The 17953-nt window shown below is 46.0% G+C and overlaps 1 protein-coding gene across 1 annotated transcript in view; it reads right to left on the reverse strand.

The window, feature by feature from the left end:
* LOC311247896 (protein FAM83H-like) overlaps positions 1-17953 on the reverse strand; it is a 137724-nt gene that overhangs the window by 13052 nt on the left and 106719 nt on the right. The window contains 2 exon segments of the mRNA XM_084338872.1: positions 4503-4838; positions 12973-13150. Of these exon segments, the coding sequence (XP_084194998.1) occupies positions 4503-4838; positions 12973-13086 (450 nt within the window). The 5' untranslated portion in view covers positions 13087-13150.

Below are 17953 nucleotides of genomic sequence, written 5' to 3' on the forward strand. Positions count from 1 at the left end.
TGAGAGGCTTCACTCAAACGCAGAAACACCAGCTGTATAAAATTAGATTCGTCATCATGGATAGATCCAATAGGAGAGGGCATTATGGTACACAGTAGCCTACAATTGCACTGTAACAAAAAAACTGATTTTATATGTCTGCACTAATATGTGCTCATTTCATGTCTATTCTATTCTACTACTTATTGCACTGCACTATTGCACTATTTTACTGTCTATTCTATCTTACTCTTTCTTATTATTGTCTATTTTTAAAAGTGAATCAAACGGAGGTACTATCCAAGGAGGGGTCCGGGAGGGGGGGGTTCGAGCTGGAGCATATGTGTGTAGGGTTTTAGAAAATAGGTATTAGGGGTATGTCCTATATAAACATTTATATAATTGTTAATTTCGCTGGATATACACTGTATACGGTTAAAATGTTATTATAGACTTTTTTTTTTGTCTTGTTTCTGTACTTGCATGTAATTTTAACCACCTTGACTGTTAGTTTCATTATGCATTATGTGTTGAGTACTGACTTTTAATAATTTCTGTTTTGCAATAATTAAAAAAAAAAGAAAAAAAAGTGAATCAAACCATAAACAAGGTGGCCTGTTGGGATGTTAGATCCTAATGTGAAAAACTGTGATTTTATATGTCTGCATTTTATGTGCTCATTTTATGCCTGTCTTTTTTCCGTTGTGAAGCACTTTGAGCTGCAGTTTCTGTATGAAAGGTGCTATACAAATGGCGGCTACGTGGCGTAGTGGGCAAGGCGCTCGCCACGAATGCAGAGACGCTGGGCTCGCCTGTTCGAGCCCAGCGCTCCACATTGCTTTCAGTTTAGCTGGTCGTTCATACTAATACACATTGGCCGTATTAGGGGGTGGGAAACTGATGGGTGGGGATCGGGCGTTGTGGACAGCGACTCCTACAGGTCGGTTGGTGCGCCTGCGCAGTAGAATCAGGAAGTGTCGGGGGCAGCGTGAGCCTCCCACGCGTTACTCCTCGCCACTGAGAGATCGAGCTGCGCAGGTGAAAAGATGCGACTGCTGTTACCTCAAGTACCGGAGGGGACTTGTGCTATGTATGACTTGGTCCACATTGCAGCCGGCTTGTGGGAGGCAAGAAACAGCGTTCGTGACGGGGGAGGGTTGAATTGGATGATACGAAATTGGGATGGGAGAAAATATAGAAAATGGGAGAAAAAGTAAATAATAAAAAAAAAAAAGTCCCATGCCCATGAAGGAACAGCCTTGATGTCGCCGGAGCGTTTCATTATAACCATTATAATTCAAGGGTACTACGATTATGCGTGCACCTCAAAGGCGCTTAAAACAAAATTACAAACATCACAAAACAAACTGGTCAGACTACTACTTGACCTGAACCCCAGAACCCACCTCACCCCTGCCCACTTTGACAACCTAGGATGGCTTAGAGTAGACGACAGAGTACAGCAACTTGCAATGGGCCTGGTCTACAAGATACACTATACGACCGGGGTACCCATGTACATGTCAAAATACTTCCCAAAGGTCAGTGAATACCACAACCACTACACCAGAGGAAGCTCAACAAATCATGTAAAACCCAGATTCGGCTCAAACAAGGGACTAAACACGTTTCGCAATTATGCCACAACAATGTGGAACGCCCTACCCAAAGCTAGGGGTAACAGTACTGTATATTTGAATACCGTTTGTCACAAATGTATCAGTACTAAATACCTATATGTCCCTATGCCATAAATGTCATGTATGTTGTGTATGTCATAAATGTCTATATGAATTGAAAATGGGGGACCCTGATGGAAACAAGACAAACGTCTTTCTCAGGTCTGCATCCCCTTAACAATTGTATGTATTGAGCCGTACTGTATTGTACCCATTCTGCAATCTGTTAAATAAAGTTTTCATTCATTCATTCATTCATTCATTCATTCATTCACCATCTTGCATGTTGCAACGTTGTTTAAGATATCAATCAAAGCATTGCAACGTTAGAATAGTTAGGATATCAATTGTGCATGAAAGGACTATATTTATATTGTTTGATTAGTATTATGAGATTCCCTGGCAGATTTCGTACAGTCAAAATCCGTTGATCAACTTGAGTTTCAGTAAACACATTGCACTCACCAAAGTCTGCGGTGGTCGAGATGTAGTAGCGTTAGTCCAGTTGACTCCAGCAGCGCCTCAAACATGTTCTTTATCTCATTTCCATGTTGTATATTAATTATCTCTCCAAGTAGTTGCTAAATGGTTTGTTAGTTCGTTTCGTTTTGTTTTGTTTACAATAGAGAGGGTCTATTTCTTTCCGTAGCCGCATTTCTGGTTTGCGCATTTCTGATTGGCCAGTGGCCACTGACTGACGCTCTCTGGTCAGAGAACGTCAGAGAACGTCAGTCAGTGGTCAATCAGAAATGCGAAAACCAGAAATGCGGCTACGGAAAGAAATAGACGCTCTCTATTGTAAACAAAACAAACTCAGGCGAAATCAAACGGAGTTAGGAGGACGCTCGCTATGAATCTACATAAAAAGAATGCAGTAACGAACTAACAAACCATTTAGTAACGGTAACAGCGTTACTGAATTTAAAAAGTAATGCGTTAGAGTACTAGAACGGCAAAAAGTAACTTCGTTACACTGCTGATAAGGGATATATATCGGTATATCGGTATCGGTAAAAAAGCCAATATCGAGCATCCCTAGTACGAACTAAATGATAACATGGCGAGCGGTGGTACCATGACAACATTATTTATCCAATGGCCAGTAGTACCACAGTAAAACACTGAAAACACCAAACAAACCACCATAATACTAGGTGGGGAATGCCCACCTGCTGCTGGCGGTGCTGGTTGGACTGGTGGCTCCAGCATGGGCCTATCTGGTCAGGGTAGAAGGCCCCGTACCAGACCCTCAGCTCGACCCCTGGCAGCACGTCCTGGAGAACAGAGGGAGGTCAAGCTGAACCCTTTCACTACCACACTACCAAAGGGTCAACCCTTTCACTACGACAATACAGAAGGTTAACCCTCTCACTGCTACACGACAAATGGTTAACGAGCAGGAAGATCTACCAGTCACGCTGGTCTGAAGGTCACGCCCCCCCCCCCCCCCCCCCAGCAAGATATAACGTTTGATCTACACACACTGATAAGGGACAGAAAAGACAATATTCACTGGGTGTAGAAACGCCGCCTGCCGCTAGAGGGGGACAAAAGCCTCGCCGTGTGGCTCATTGATGTTCAGAAATAGATCAATCGATTAAATTCCACCAAGACACAATTTCATGAATGTTATCTGATCTTTCCCCCCCCCCGGGGTGAAGGAGAACATGTTCAGCATGTTGGCTGCCATCAGGCGAAAACCTCATTATCTGCAACGTTAAACCTCATATCTCCAACGTCAAACCTCGTATCTCCAACGTTAAACCTCGTATCTCCAACGTTAAACCTCATATCTCCAACGTGAAAGGGTTAACATGCTGTAGTGTGGCAGTGAAAGGGTTAACCTGTTGTGTGGCAGTGAAAGGGTTAACCGTCTGTTGTGTGGCAGTGAAAGGGTTAACCTGTTGTTGTGTGGCAGGGAAAGGGTTAACCTTCTGTTGTGTGGCAGTGAAAGGGTTAACCTGTTGTTGTGTGGCAGGGAAAGGGTTAACCTTCTGTTGTGTGGCAGTGAAAGGGTTAACCTTCTGTTGTGTGGCAGTGAAAGTGTTAACCTGCTGTAGTGTGGCAGGGAAAGGGTTAACTGAACGTTTACACGGCTCTCTCTCTGCGCTGTGAGCGGTTGACCTATATCCTCCCCCCCTCCTCCTCCCCCTCACCCCTCCTCCTCCCCATCTCCTCCCCCTCCTCCTCCTCCCCTCTTCCTCCTCCCCTTCTCCTCCTCCTCCTCCTCCCCCCCTCCTCCTCCTCCTCCCCTTCTCCTCCCCTCCTCCTCCTCCTCCCCTCTCCTCCTCCTCCCCTCTTCCTCCTCCCCTCTTCCTCCTCCTCCTCCTTCCCCCCTCCTCCTCCCCTCTCCTCCTCCCCCCCTCCCATCCTCCTCCTCTTCCCCCTCTCCTCCTCCCCTCCTCCTCCTCCTCCCCCTCTCCTCCTCCTCCGCCTTCCCCCCTCCTCCTCCCCTCTCCTCCTCCCCCTCCCATCCTCCTCCTCCTTCCCCTCCCCCTCTCCTCCTCCTCCTCCACCTCCTCCTCCTCCTTCCCCTCCTCCTCCTCCCCCTCTCCTCCTCCTCCTCCTCCCCCTCTCCTCCTCCTCCGCCTTCCCCCCTCCTCCTCCCCTCTCCTCCTCCCCCTCCCATCCTCCTCCTCCTTCCCCTCCTCCTCCTCCTCCCCCTCCCCTCCTCCTCCTCCTCCCCCTCTCCTCCTCCTCCGCCTTCCCCCCTCCTCCTCCCCTCTCCTCCTCCCCCTCCCATCCTCCTCCTCCTTCCCCTCCCCCTCTCCTCCTCCTCCTCCACCTCCTCCTCCTCCTTCCCCTCCTCCTCCCCCTCTCCTCCTCCTCCTCCGCTCGACTCACGTGCTGTGCGTTCTTGATCAGCCTCCTCGCCTGCTCCTTGATGCTGGGCATGTCCGGGTCGGAGGGGTTGACCAGGGTCGTGGTCGTGACCTCCGTGGGCCCGATGAAGCTGTGCTGCTGCATGGGCCAGCCCAGGTCCAGGCCCGGGGCGTCCAGGTCCGAGTGCACCGGCCAGTAGGTGTCCGACGAGCCGTCCTCGTCCTCCTGATAGGTCAGCTCCGGGACGGTACCGGAGGGGGCGTGGCTGGGTCCCTGGATGGTGGACTTGATGTGTTCGATCTCGGTCCGCGACAGGAAGTCCACCACGTCGACGCTCTGGAGGAACTCATGGTAGCCCTGGTGGAGACAGCGGACAGGTGCGGGGTTAAAAACATATTTCTCTTACACATATGAGTGCATGCTTACCAATTGTTCGCCTGTTTTACAGCAACACTACTATCACCGACATCTAAGAAGGGAGATCCCCCCTTGAACGGCCCTTCTAAGGTTTCTCTCCACATTGCCTGTGGTGCATTTTTTTCCTATTGCTAGGTTTTAGTGAGTTTTTCCTTACCTTCGCGTGGGGTATGTCTGGGAGTGTTGCATTTATTTTATTTATTTTAAATCGTTTGAACTTTATGGTGTTTTTGTTTTGTTCTTGATTTATCGCGATGTTTCTTCTTGACTTGTTTAAAGAAGACGTGTCCGGGGCGGTCAGGTGGCGTAGCGGAGATTGTGCTCGTCACCAATGCAAGAGGCTGCGGTCTCGACTCCCGGAGAGTCAGCATTGCCTTGGCTCGGGCTGATCGCTATACTAACTCGTTTGGCTGAGTTAGGGGGAGGGGAGCCGTGGGTGGGTCCTAGGCGTTGTGGACAGCGACCCCTACAGTTCGGTCGGGGCGCCTGCACAGCAAGGGTAGGATCTGGAGGGAGGTAGTGCGGCCTCCCACACATTACACTCTCCCGGTGAGAATCTGCGCTGCCAGGCTGGCTGCCGGCTGGCTGCACATGCGTCGGAGGAAAGCATGTGACAGTCTCCGGCCTCTCGGACCAACAGTAGGGGAAAGTGCGCAACAACCAGGAAGGGGGTTGGGAATTGGCATAACGACTAACAGTGGGATGGGAGAAAAATCGGAAAAAGAAGCAGGGGGAAAAAGATAATAAAAAAAAATAAGACGTGTCCGGCCCCATGGGGACATTAACGTGTGTTGTCGGGGCCTTACAAATACATTTGATTTGATTAGACTCTCTATCACTTTGAATATAATCCGAGGGCAGGGCCCTTCGACAGGCTGTCAGGTCAGAGGTCAGAGGCTGCTGAGCCAAAGCGGCAACTGGCTGTGGATGAAACGATCCCAACTGGGGGCTGCAAGATGACCGTCACCCAACAGGAGCAGGTGACCTCAACGAAGCGATGATCCCTACCTCTACTCCAAACATCAAGGAAACAACGACTATTAGAAAGGTTTGAAAAGTCCCATGAACTAATATAGGCCTTGTAAAGTAAAGCATTCCACTGTCCACACATGCTGGGATCTGTTAGAGTTTGTTTACTTCTGAGATGATGAGCCAATGAGCAACAGCATACAGGTGACATCACACGTATATAAGTACTGAATATCACGGCAAACGTCAAAGACGTCAAAGGTCCACTTTACGCTAGTGTCGTAAAACAGGTTACTTAAAAACACAGTGCGTCACATATAAATACATTCTATGACAGGCCTTACATTCAATAACTATAGGGCTGTCAGTTTATCGCGTTAATTAGATAAATTAATTACACAGCAAATTATCGCGTTATGAAAAATAACTCCAAATTAATAAAAAAAAAAATAATAATAATAAATGTATAGATTTTTTTTATATCATTCATTCCATAAGAACATAAAATAAACATTTAAAACTTTTTTTTGAAATGGCCATTTGCATGTTCTTGGTATCTGATTCTAGGGACATCTATGCATCTCAGGGAATGTATTCCCAGTGTCAGAAATACTGTGTCTGTTACTAGGCTTGAGTAAATTGTAATGAACCAAATGAGAATATCAATTCAATTATTTTTTTTTCTCTTTTTTTTTAATGTGAATAACACCATGCACAAATTGACCAGACCTGAAAAATCTAAGCAAATAAAGAATAAAGGGAAGATGATTAAACAGAAGGTTTTGTAGATACAGTACTGAATTCTGCCATCCGGACACATGCAATTTGAAATATGTTTATAGAATATAGAATATCAGGCCTAAAATGGTTATAATAATAATAACTTTATTTGTATAGCACTTTTCATACAGAGGTTGCAGTTCAAAGTGCTTCACAACAGTAAAAAATACAGGCATAAGCGAGCATAAAAAGATAGACAGGTAGAATCACAGTGTTTCACATTAGGATCTAGCATCCCAATAGGTTATCCGCTTACAGTTTTCAGTAACACAAATAGTAAAAATAGTTTAAAATGATTCAGTTTAAAAATAGTCAAAAAATTATAAAATAGAACGGACATAAAAAATACAGGCATGAGCGAGCATAGCAAGATATGGCAAATCACAGTGTTTCACATTAGGATCTAGCATCCTAATAGGCTCTCTATTCAGTAATACTCCTGTAATTCCCAACATACTTCACAGTACATATTGCTGTAACTTTAGTGATATTAGATCACAGGGACACGAACCCACACTGTAACTTTAGTGATACTAGATCACAGGGACTCGAACCCACACTGTAACTTTAGTGATACTAGATCACAGGGGCTCGAACCCACACTGTAACTTTAGTGATACTAGATCACAGGGACTCGAACCCACACTGTAACTTTAGTGATACTAGATCACAGGGACTCGAACCCACACTGTAACTTTAGTGATACTAGATCACAGGGACTCGAACCCACACTGTAACTTTAGTGATACTAGATCACACTCGAACCCACACTGTAACTTTAGTGATATTAGATCACAGGGACTCGAACCCATACTAAATAGTGGGACCTATTGCATGAACAAATAATCACAGTGTTTCACATTTGGATCTAGCAAATAATAAAAATAGTTTAAAATGATTCAGTTTAAAAATAGTCATCAGTAAGAAGTAAAAAGTGCAATAACCGACACATGAATTTGATAGGCAGTGTATACGAGTAGGCAGGGTAAGAATAGTGCAGGTTGTGCAAGTTGTGTCAGGATATCCCTGATGTTTCCTCTTGCCACTAGGTGGTAGCAGATATCTATCAGTGAAATGCCTGAGCAAAGAGATAGGTTTTAAGCTGTCTTTTAAAGATGTCTAGCGAGTTGGCTTCCCTGATGTTTTGGGGTAGTTTGTTCCATAGTTTTGGGGCATAGTTGATAAAGGCTGCATTACCGATCCTCTTTTGACTGCTTCTGGGAGCCTCTAGTAGTCCACCAGCTGATGATCGCAGTGTTCTTGCTGGTGTGTAATTTATTAGAGTGTTAGCGATGTAGCTAGGTCCCTGTCCATTTAGAGCTTTGTATGTAAGGAGAAGGACCTTAAAGTAAATTATAAATGTTACAGGAAGCCAGTGTAAAGCAGCTAAGACTGGACTAATGTGCTCTCTCCTTTTGGTTCTAGTTAGCAGTCGGGCTGCAGAGTTTTGGATTAGCTGAAGCCTCTCTGTGGTTTTCTTAGGGAGACCTGTGAAAAGTGCATTACAGTAGTCTAACCGGCTAGATATGAATGCATGAATTAGCTTCTCAGCATCGTTCTGATTAATAAATGGTCGTACTTTTGCTATATTTCTGAGATGGAAGAACGATGTTTTCGTCACTTTGCTAATATGAGAATTGAAGTTCAGTTCTAAATCTATGATAACCCCAAGACTAGTGACCTCAGATTTGATCCAAGGGGTTAGTCCCCCCAGGTTCTTTATTAATGTTTCTTTTTTAGTTTTGGAGCCGATAATTAGAATTTCAGTTTTGTTCTCGTTTAGTTTCAGGAAGTTCTTACTCATCCATTTATTTATTGCCAGTAAGCAGTGTGTAATGGAGCTAATCGCTGTATCATTTGGTTCAGCAGATATGTACAGTTGTGTATCATCCGCATAGCTATGGAAATCTACATTATGTTCTCTGATGATATCACCCAGCGGTAACATGTAAAGGGAGAAGAGTAAAGGACCTAAGCAACTCCCTTGTGCAACTCCATAGTTGTTGTCGTATATATCAGACATGTGATCTCCTAGTTTAACATAGAATTTCCTCCCTCTGATGTATGTTTTAAACCAGCCCAGCACATGTTCTGAGAAACCGACATGGTTTTCAAGACGATCGATTCGAATATTGTGATCGATTATATCAAATGCTGCACTGAGATCTAACAGGATAAGGATGGAGATCTTATTCTCGTCAGAGTTTAGTCTGAGGTCACTGATTATTTTGGTGAGGGCAGTTTCAGTGCTATGATATTTTCTGAATCCTGACTGAAATTCTTCTAAGATGTTGTTTTCTTCAAGAAAGGAATTTATTTGAACTGAAACTATCTTTTCAAGTACTTTACTAATGAATGGTAGGTTGGATATTGGACGATAATTTGCCATTTCATTACTATCCAAGTTAGGTTTTTTTAGTAATGGCTTTACAACTGCTGTTTTAAAGGCATCCGGGAAAATACCAGTCCTAAGGGAAGTGTTTATGATATCTAGCACAGGGCTTGAAACACTATTAAATACCCGTTTGAAGAAAGCTGTAGGTATAGGGTCAATGTCTGAGGTGGAGGAGTTACATTCTGAGACAGTTTTGCAGAGTACATCTAATGTGATGCATGTGAAACTTCTCATGGTTACATTGCACGGTTTGCCGCAATCAGCTTTATTTCCATCATGAGTAATGCTGGCCCTGATCAAGGTTATTTTGTTGTTAAAGAATAGTGCAAGTTCTTCACACTTAACCGGTGATGACTGAGGAGGTGTAGGGGCAGTGTTGAGTAGTACATTAATAGTGGAAAAGAGGATTCTGGAGTTTCCAGCATTTTCTGTAATGATTTTAGAGAAGTAATCTTTCCTTGCTAAGCGGATGGTTTTATTATAAGCAGTTAAAGCATCTTTGTATATATCACAGCATATGGTGGTTTTTGTTTTTCTCCATTTTCGCTCCGCTGCACGACATTTCCATTTTTCTTCGTTGACCGTATTATAGTTTAACCAGGGCGAGGCTCTAGTTTTCTTCTTTTTCGTTTTTAATGGGGCGACAGAATTTAATATAGATGACATTGCATCATTGAGATTTTCTACCATTTCATTTAGAGAGCTGTCATGATTGTGTGGTTCATGTAGTCTGATAAGATCAATGAACTTTGATTCAGCTTTGTCGTTTAGGAGTGTTAGGGATTTCCTATCCCTCGTGAATTCTTAATTGATTTGCCAGTGGGCCAGTCGGCCGAAAGACGAAGCGGAGACAGAGTATTTCTCAAACGGAGCTTTTATTCATTAGAGAAGAAGACAGACAGTCACCCCGCGCGGGCACATCACCAGTAGACAAAAAGAGAGCAGGAGCCAAGAGAGCAGAATGTCCATATTACATGTCACTTTATACACTCTTGAGAAAAGGGAGGGGGGTGTGTGTATGTCTCTGTGTATGGGTGTGTGTGTGTGTGTGTGTGTGTGTGTGTGTGTGTGTGTGTGTGTGTGTGTGTGTGTGTGTGTGTGTGTGTGTGTGTTGAAAGGGAGGGACATGATTTTGCATGTCTAACTGCCAAGGGTACTAGGATTTTGCATGTTCTGCTACATGATGCAGGGGGAGGAGAGACACAGACTTCTAGGCATATTCTTCATTAAGGCCTTTAGATATATAGAGGATATTCGTCATCAATGAACTGAAAAACCTATCAGGAGACTCTTTTTAACTATGATTTCTTTTTTTGTTTTAGTAAGGGTTATTTGAGTATCAAAAAATATACAGTGATGGTCGGAGAGAGGTAATTCAGTTATTGAGATATTTGTTATGCTTAGCCCAGTTGTTGTTATAACTAAGTCTAGTGTATTCCCAAGCCTGTGAGTTGCATTTGTTATATGCTGTATTAGGTCAAAGCTATCCAGTAGATTTTTTAGTTCTATAGTTTTCGAGTCTGTTTTCTTATTAAAATGGATGTTCAAGTCTCCATTTAGGATCACCTTATCATATCCGGTAACACATAGTGAGATCAGTTCAGAGAGCTCCTGTATAAATATTGGTGAGTGTCTAGGCGGGCGGTATATTATGACAATAATAGTTGATTCTGTTTTTAGTTCAATGGCAAAATATTCCATTGACATGAACTCGCCTAGTTCTGTGATTCTAAACAAGAGTTTTGAGGAGAAGATTGCTGCAACTCCTCCGCCCCTTAAATTTTTCTGGGTATTTGAAAAAAGTTATAGTCTGGTGGACAAGCTTCTATCATTATTGATGTAGCTGTGTCATTATTTAGCCATGTCTCTACTAGGCAGATGCAATCTAAGTTATTTTCTTTAATCAGATCATTTACTAAGAATGTTTTATTATTCAGTGATCTGTCATTTAGGAAAGCTAATTTTATTTGTTGGACTTCTTTGTGCTGCTGCACTTCGTGGTGAGATTGTGTCCTTCATGACTATCTCTCGTGCTGGTATGAGCTTAATATTCTTGGAGGCCATCAAGGCATGACGCATGTTTGCTGCTAGGAGCTTTGAACCTAAGCGATTTGGGAAGAAGCCATTTCTTTGAAAACGTTCTGGGTTATTCCAGAAAACATTGAAGTTGTCAATGAATTTCAGGCCGTGTACAAGACATGCAGCCCCTAACCATGAATAAAAATTTAGGAGTCGACTGAATGCTTCTTGTCCTCTGCGAAAGCATGCAATTGGTCCACTGATGGACACATCAGTGTCTATGTACACAGACTGATGTTTGTCTAGTGTGTTCATTAAATGTGTGAAATCGTCTTTCAAAGTCTCTGTGCCAGTCTTCTTTCGCAGGATGTCAAACGATCCAGAGTGAATGACAATTTTTGTTATTCCCGGTCTGATTAGTGTTGGAAGTATTTCGGCCAGCTCTTTCACAGATGTATTGTCTAGACAGATATTTTCTGTGTTTGCCATCTCCACATACCTTGTTGTGGAATCTCCAATCAGTATGCAGTCTATATTTTTATGCGATTAAAATGTGATTAATTAGATTAATTAATTACAAATCCTGTAATTAATTAGATACATTATTTTAATCGCCTGACAGCACTATCAATAACACATACAAGTCAACTCTTTCTCTCACATGGAGACAATGAGGGTCTCTTTACCTGCAGGTCGTTATCTACCAGAGCGTCGATGTTATGGTTTGTAACCGACCCCAATCGCACAACACAAGACAGGTATGAGAGTAAGCCAAAACAGGGCATTTATTTATTACATAACAAAAAGCGGCACAGTCCCTTTAAGGGAGAACACAAAAACACTAGAGACAAGGAAATTTGGAAAATGCGGCACTGTGCCTTTAAGAGGAGAACAGGCTAAGGGACTAAGGCTAAGGGCCAGGGCTAAGGACCAGGGCTAAGTGTCAGGGCCAGGACCAGGGGCACTGGAGAGGGGGACAGGGACAGAGGCCCGGAGAGGCGGGCTGGAGACAGGGACAGAGAACAGGGTTAAGGCCTTGGACAGGGCGAGGGCCAGAGCTGCTTACAGGGATGAGGACAGGGTTCCGACGGCGGAGGCCTGGCACGGGAACAGGGGCCCGACGGCGGAGGCCTGGCACGGGGACAGGGGCCCGATGGCGGAGGCCTGGCACGGGGACAGGGGCCCGACGGCGGGGGCCTGGCACGGGGACAGGGGCCCGACAGCGGGGGCCTGGGCACGGAGATCCTCCTCGGATGCTGCAGACGGGCAGCGCAGAACAAAGGGGTCCCAGGGGACCGGGGCGAAGAGACGCCATCCTCCCGTGGAAATAGGGAGCGATGCGCGCCGTCTTGACGTCTGGAGTGGGAACACCACTCCAGGCTTGGCACGGAGATCCTCCTCGGATGCTGCAGACGGGCAGCGCAGAACACAGGGGTCCCAGGGGACCGGGGCGAAGAGATGCCATCCTCCCGTGGAAAATAGGGAGCGATGCCGCGCCGGCTTGACGTCTGGAGTGGGAACACTTGAAAACCTCCCATAGAGAATTAGAGAGCGAAGACGGTGTCCCACTCCAGGCAAACGGCGACAGGTGGTGATGGCTGGCACGTCGTCTCACGCCGGAGACGCGGCAGGTGATGGTGACGTACAGAATGGTAACGTCCGGAACTCCATGAACACTGAACACAGATACAGAGTCCAGAACACAGAACGACCCGACAAGGACTGGAGGGGAGTCTGCAACCTATGTACTCTCCCGAGGTGATTGCAAACTCCCAACAGGTGCGTTTAGGTAGAGGATCAAGGATGTCCAAGGGTGGGGGCTGGTGAAGAGTAGACGAGAGTAAATCATCGCAAGGGTGGGGGCTGTTGAGGAGAGTAGACAGGGAAAACACAGGAAAAAGGTCCAGGGACAGGCGAATCCTCACAGTCGATGGCCAGGCGGTATTCCTCGCGGTAGTGTGGGGGGAGGTAGTTGGGGTCCAGGGGGTTATCCCCCACGGAGGAACTCTGAGACCGGTGGGCCATCGTTGGGGTCAGGGGTCAGGCGGTGAGGAAAGACGAGACCAGGTGAGAGGGGAACGAACTCGATCTGTGGAGCAAAGAGAGAGGGGAGGGGAGAGGAGATAAGATTAAAGATTCAAAACTCCAAACACAAATAGACCTTTGCTTAAAGGGATCGTTCTGGTCAATCTATTTGGTTTGCGAGATCATTTCGAATGATCTCACGAATAAGCTTTCAGTCCTTCCAACCACTACTTAAGTTGCACTATATGTTTTTTTTAGATGCAAAAGCAGCTCTATAACCAGAGATGTCATTAACCCACTCACACATTCACTCGCATGTTGACATACTCACATGTAGCCACTCTGCCCCTAGTGGCAGCCCACAGGCATGGCACTTAGTGTAAGACGTGAGAATGCTTCGCATCTTCAAAGACACATTCCAATATTCCCATTGACATGCACTAGTATTGCTAACAAATAACAATTTCTGTTTCCACTAGCTGACAACGAAACGCCCTGTGGCACCACTGCTCCTGGAGACAGAGAGGATTCAGCCGGCTTGTAAAACCAGATATGTTCCTTTAACAAAGTGAGTCTCATGACTTCTAGCATTGGCAGGACATCGCGCACTCACAAAGCCATCTAATCGCCATCAGTTATTAAAAAGACCCAATTGGTGATCCAAACATAAACACACACTGCCGAAAATAAGAAATAGCAAACGGTGACCTGTTTTCATTCTGTAATCATCTGAGCTCTTGATACGAAAGCGAACAGGTAAAAAAACGTTTGTGAATACTGGAGAAAAACAAACTTACCTAAAGTTACAACAAGCTTGTTTTCATCTACAGATCATGCAGATGTACATGTTTCTCACGTGAGAAACCTTGGAGTGTTATTTGACTCAGATCTCAACTTCAACCAGCAAGTGAGATCAGTGGTACAGTCCTGTTTCTTCTAACTGCGCATCATCTCAAAAATCAGCGACCTTCAGAAAGTCATCATCATGCTCATTTTCTCACGACTCGACTACTGCAATTCCCTCTACTCTGGTCTTCCGGACAAAACCATCCTCCCCCTCCAGCGAGTTCAAAATGCTGCTGCCAGGCTGGTCTCAGGCACCAGAATGAGGGACCACATCCTCCCAGTCCTTGTCTCTCTCCATTGGCTCCCAGTGAGGAAGAGAATCAAATTCAAAACCATGTTCTTCGTATACAAAGCCCTCAATGGTCTCGCTCCGGCCTACATTGAGGAACTCTTGGTCCAACCCGTCAGCTCCAGGTCCCTCAGATCGAATGACCAACTGTGCCTGAGGGTCCCGCGGGCCAAAGTGGTGACAAAGGGTTTCCGGGCCTTTGCAGTGATGGCGCCGACACTGTGGAATAAGCTCCCTCTCAACATCAAGTCTGCCAACACCGTACAGACATTCAAGGCCTTGATTAAAACCCACCTTTACACTCTAGAGGATCATTGAGTTACTTTGCTGTTATGTTCTCTGTCTGTCCGTCAGCCTGGTTCCCTGTCTCCATTGTCCTGTCTATTTATTCATATTCTTTTTCCCCCGGGCTGAGCCCCGGACCGATGTAAAAATTGGCTGGGGGGGCGCATTATAAATGAAAATATCATATCATATCATCAAACTCAAACCAAAACGAATGTATGTGTACAATACGTACCCCACAAAAAGAGCTCTGATTGGGGCTTTAACGCCGTGTTTTGCACACATGAAAAAGGGCAAAGCCAACGCGAAAAGGGCACCAATAAACCAGAGACTATTTTGTCAACATCTTGTACGACATTCTGTACAGAGATCTTGTCCGGATCAACAGAACGGGACGTTTGTAAAAAGTAAAGAATACAAGCTGTAACTGAGGGGTACAATTCCCTGACTGTATTGATAAGTATGGTATCATTAAACCACTACCGCTTTATGTACTTTAACTACTGGCCACACAGTACATGATATAGATATGATGAACACTTTCCCACCTGATGAAACCAAGTCCACACAAATGTATCCGTCGAATCTTTAATATATAGCAAAGGGTATATACAACGTTCACGTAATGACATTTATGATTTGAATGCACTTGTAAGGCAAATGAGTATTCGTAGGCAAATCAACATTGAATGTCCAATCTCTGGTTACGCAGGAAGCAAGTATACAACCTGGTTCTTTAGGGAACTATAGCGATGGTACTTAATGATTATAGCTGGATACACTAAAGGGGGTCCCGCTGGTTGTAAGTCAGTAGGGGGGGGGGGGGGGGGGGGGGTTAGGAGAGCCGCTGGCGATATCCCATCTGGCCAACGATTTCTTGGGAGAATTCAGAGTGCTGAACACGGTGCCCACAGAACCTTGGTCCACAGATGAATACAGTTGGGCCCTCTTGTAGACGGTAGCTGCCGGTTCACAACGAAGAGACGTGAGGCGACCTCACTCGGGTTAGAGCGCCGTCTCACCTGGACTCCTCTCGGGGGTAGTTCCAACACTTACCAGTGTTGGCTGTTATCCATGGCATAATCAAAGCACCCAAAGCAAGTAGATAATCCAAGCCGTGTAGGGCTCGCCGTCGCCCGGGTAAGGTAATCCAATGTGCAGGTCCACTCGTCCTTGCCCAGAACTCCTCGGATGAAAGCACCACACGTGGTCTGCCCAGCCTGGTTAAGACTCTAGATAACGCGAGGAAAACGATGGGGGTACTGCTCACTTTATAACTCTAACCGAACGATGCACCATACATAATAGACTATTATTAACTTAATAGAAATACGTCCCACTCGACGGTATAGTGCCAAACTATGACAATTCAACTATTAATCCACACAATGTCTCAATGCCATTCTGAGGCCAAGTTGACCATACTGCACCACACGTGTATCGTGGGTGAGGCTTAACGTCTTGCCACTAGGTTGGAGGGTAAAGAACTAAGGGCTAAGGGAAGGTCTACTTTACTTGCGCCATATATATATGCGCTGTGAACAAATAGTACCATTCGTATTTCGGCAGACGTATTCCTACGCGGAACCGGGGCTAGTAACGACATGTTCGTCGGCACGATTGAACTTGAACCAAGGGGCTTGGCTGCTGGCGCCAAGTTCTTGTCCAATGAGAGAATGAAACTATTATGGGCTGTTAGTAGACCAAAGGGATATTCAGTGTATATGTACAAGGAATATACAAGGGATATCAAACGATATACAAATACTATTAAATATATATCCATAAATAAATATATATATTCGGTTTAATCTGATCCTTCACAACAGCCGCCCCCTAATTAGTCCCACCTAATTAGCTAAGCAGAGACAGATTGACCGCACTGTCTACCACTCAAGGTCCGCTGTAAGGGTCAGTCAACTCACAAAGTCATGGGGTCATGGTCGTCATCGATAGTGTCTGGGAGTCTGGGCAGTTCTATTAGCCTCGCCACGGGTCGTGTGTAAGTTCGCCCTTGGACGAGCACCTCAGCTGCTCGGACCTTGCCATCGGCACCGGTGATCACTTTGCTTACGCGGCCAGCCGGCCACATAGCTCTGGGTAGTGACTGGTCGATAATCATGACGACTGTTCCTTCTGTCAAATTGTCTCTCTCTTTTACCCACTTCTGGCGGGTCTGTAGAGACGGTAGGTAGTGGAGTAGAAAGCTGTTCCAAAACTTGTCAGCTAGTACTTGACTGTACCTCCACATTCTTCGGCCGTTCGCTTCTTCAGGCCTGTACATTGTCTGGGGTAGCGCGGGGTCCAGCCGCCCCATCAAGAGTGTGTTGGGGGTGACTGGGTCGACATCTGCTATATCACTGGAGACGTAGCCGAGGGGCTTGGAGTTCAATACTCCCTCGATCTCCGTGAGGACTGTCATTAGGACTTCTTCCGCTACAGTCTGGGCCCCAAGCACGGCGTACAGGGCTGTCTTTATAGAACGTACTTCTCGTTCCCAGGTTCCACCGAAGTGGGGTGCGTTCGGGGGATTAAACTGGAAGTCAATCTGGGATGGAGCGAGGTGGGTCTTAAGTTCTGGGCCCATAGCTTGGAAGCTCTCTCTCAGCTCTCTTTCTCCGCCTTTGAAGTTTGTCCCGTGATCAGACAACAATGTAGACGGTTTTCCTTTCCGTGATGTGAATCTTCGGAAGGCCATAAGGAATGAGTCTGTGCTCATGGTTGGAAGGAGTTCGATATGTATCGCTCTGGTGGTCATGCATTTGAATACAATACCCCACCGCTTCTCGGTTCCTCTTCCTTTCTTTATATACAACGGGCCAAAACAGTCCATGCCTGTGGAGTGGAATGGCTTGTCGCCGAGTCGGAGGCGACAGGGAGGTAGGTCAGCCATCCGGGGTATGCTGGGCTGCGCGCGCCACTTTCGGCAGTCTAGACAGGTTCGCTGGAAGCGTCGCACTGCTTCTCTCCCTTGAAGTATCCAATAGCGACGTCTGATCTCCGCGAAGACTCTCTCTGCTCCTGCGTGGTGTACATCCTCGTCGTATTTCTTTATGATCAGGTCTGTGACCTTGTGTCGGCTGTTCAAGACTATCGGGTACTTAACGTCATCCGGTAGATCGGGGGCTCTCCGCAGACGACCACCCACTCTGATGAGATTATGGGCGTCGCTCTCGGGTGCCAGGTGGAGCAATCTGCTGTCTGATGGGACGGGCTTTCCTCCCTGTAGACAGTCTAGCTCGTCGGGGAACGAGTCTCTCTGGGCTCGTTGTAGTAGAAGAAGTTCTGCTTCTTCGTAGTCAGCTGCTGAAATGTCGGCAGTGGGCTGAATCTCTGGGTGGTGCCACAGAAATGTCTTTAGTTGCGCACTCTGTAGGGTGAGGCAGTCATCTATGTTGGGGTCTGTGGAGGCGACTGTGCTCAGTCCACAGAACATAGGTTTCTTGT

The sequence above is a fragment of the Notolepis coatsorum genome (assembly GCF_963971535.1).
Source record: "Notolepis coatsorum genome assembly, contig: SCAFFOLD_265, whole genome shotgun sequence".
Classification (NCBI taxonomy): domain Eukaryota; kingdom Metazoa; phylum Chordata; class Actinopteri; order Aulopiformes; family Paralepididae; genus Notolepis; species Notolepis coatsorum.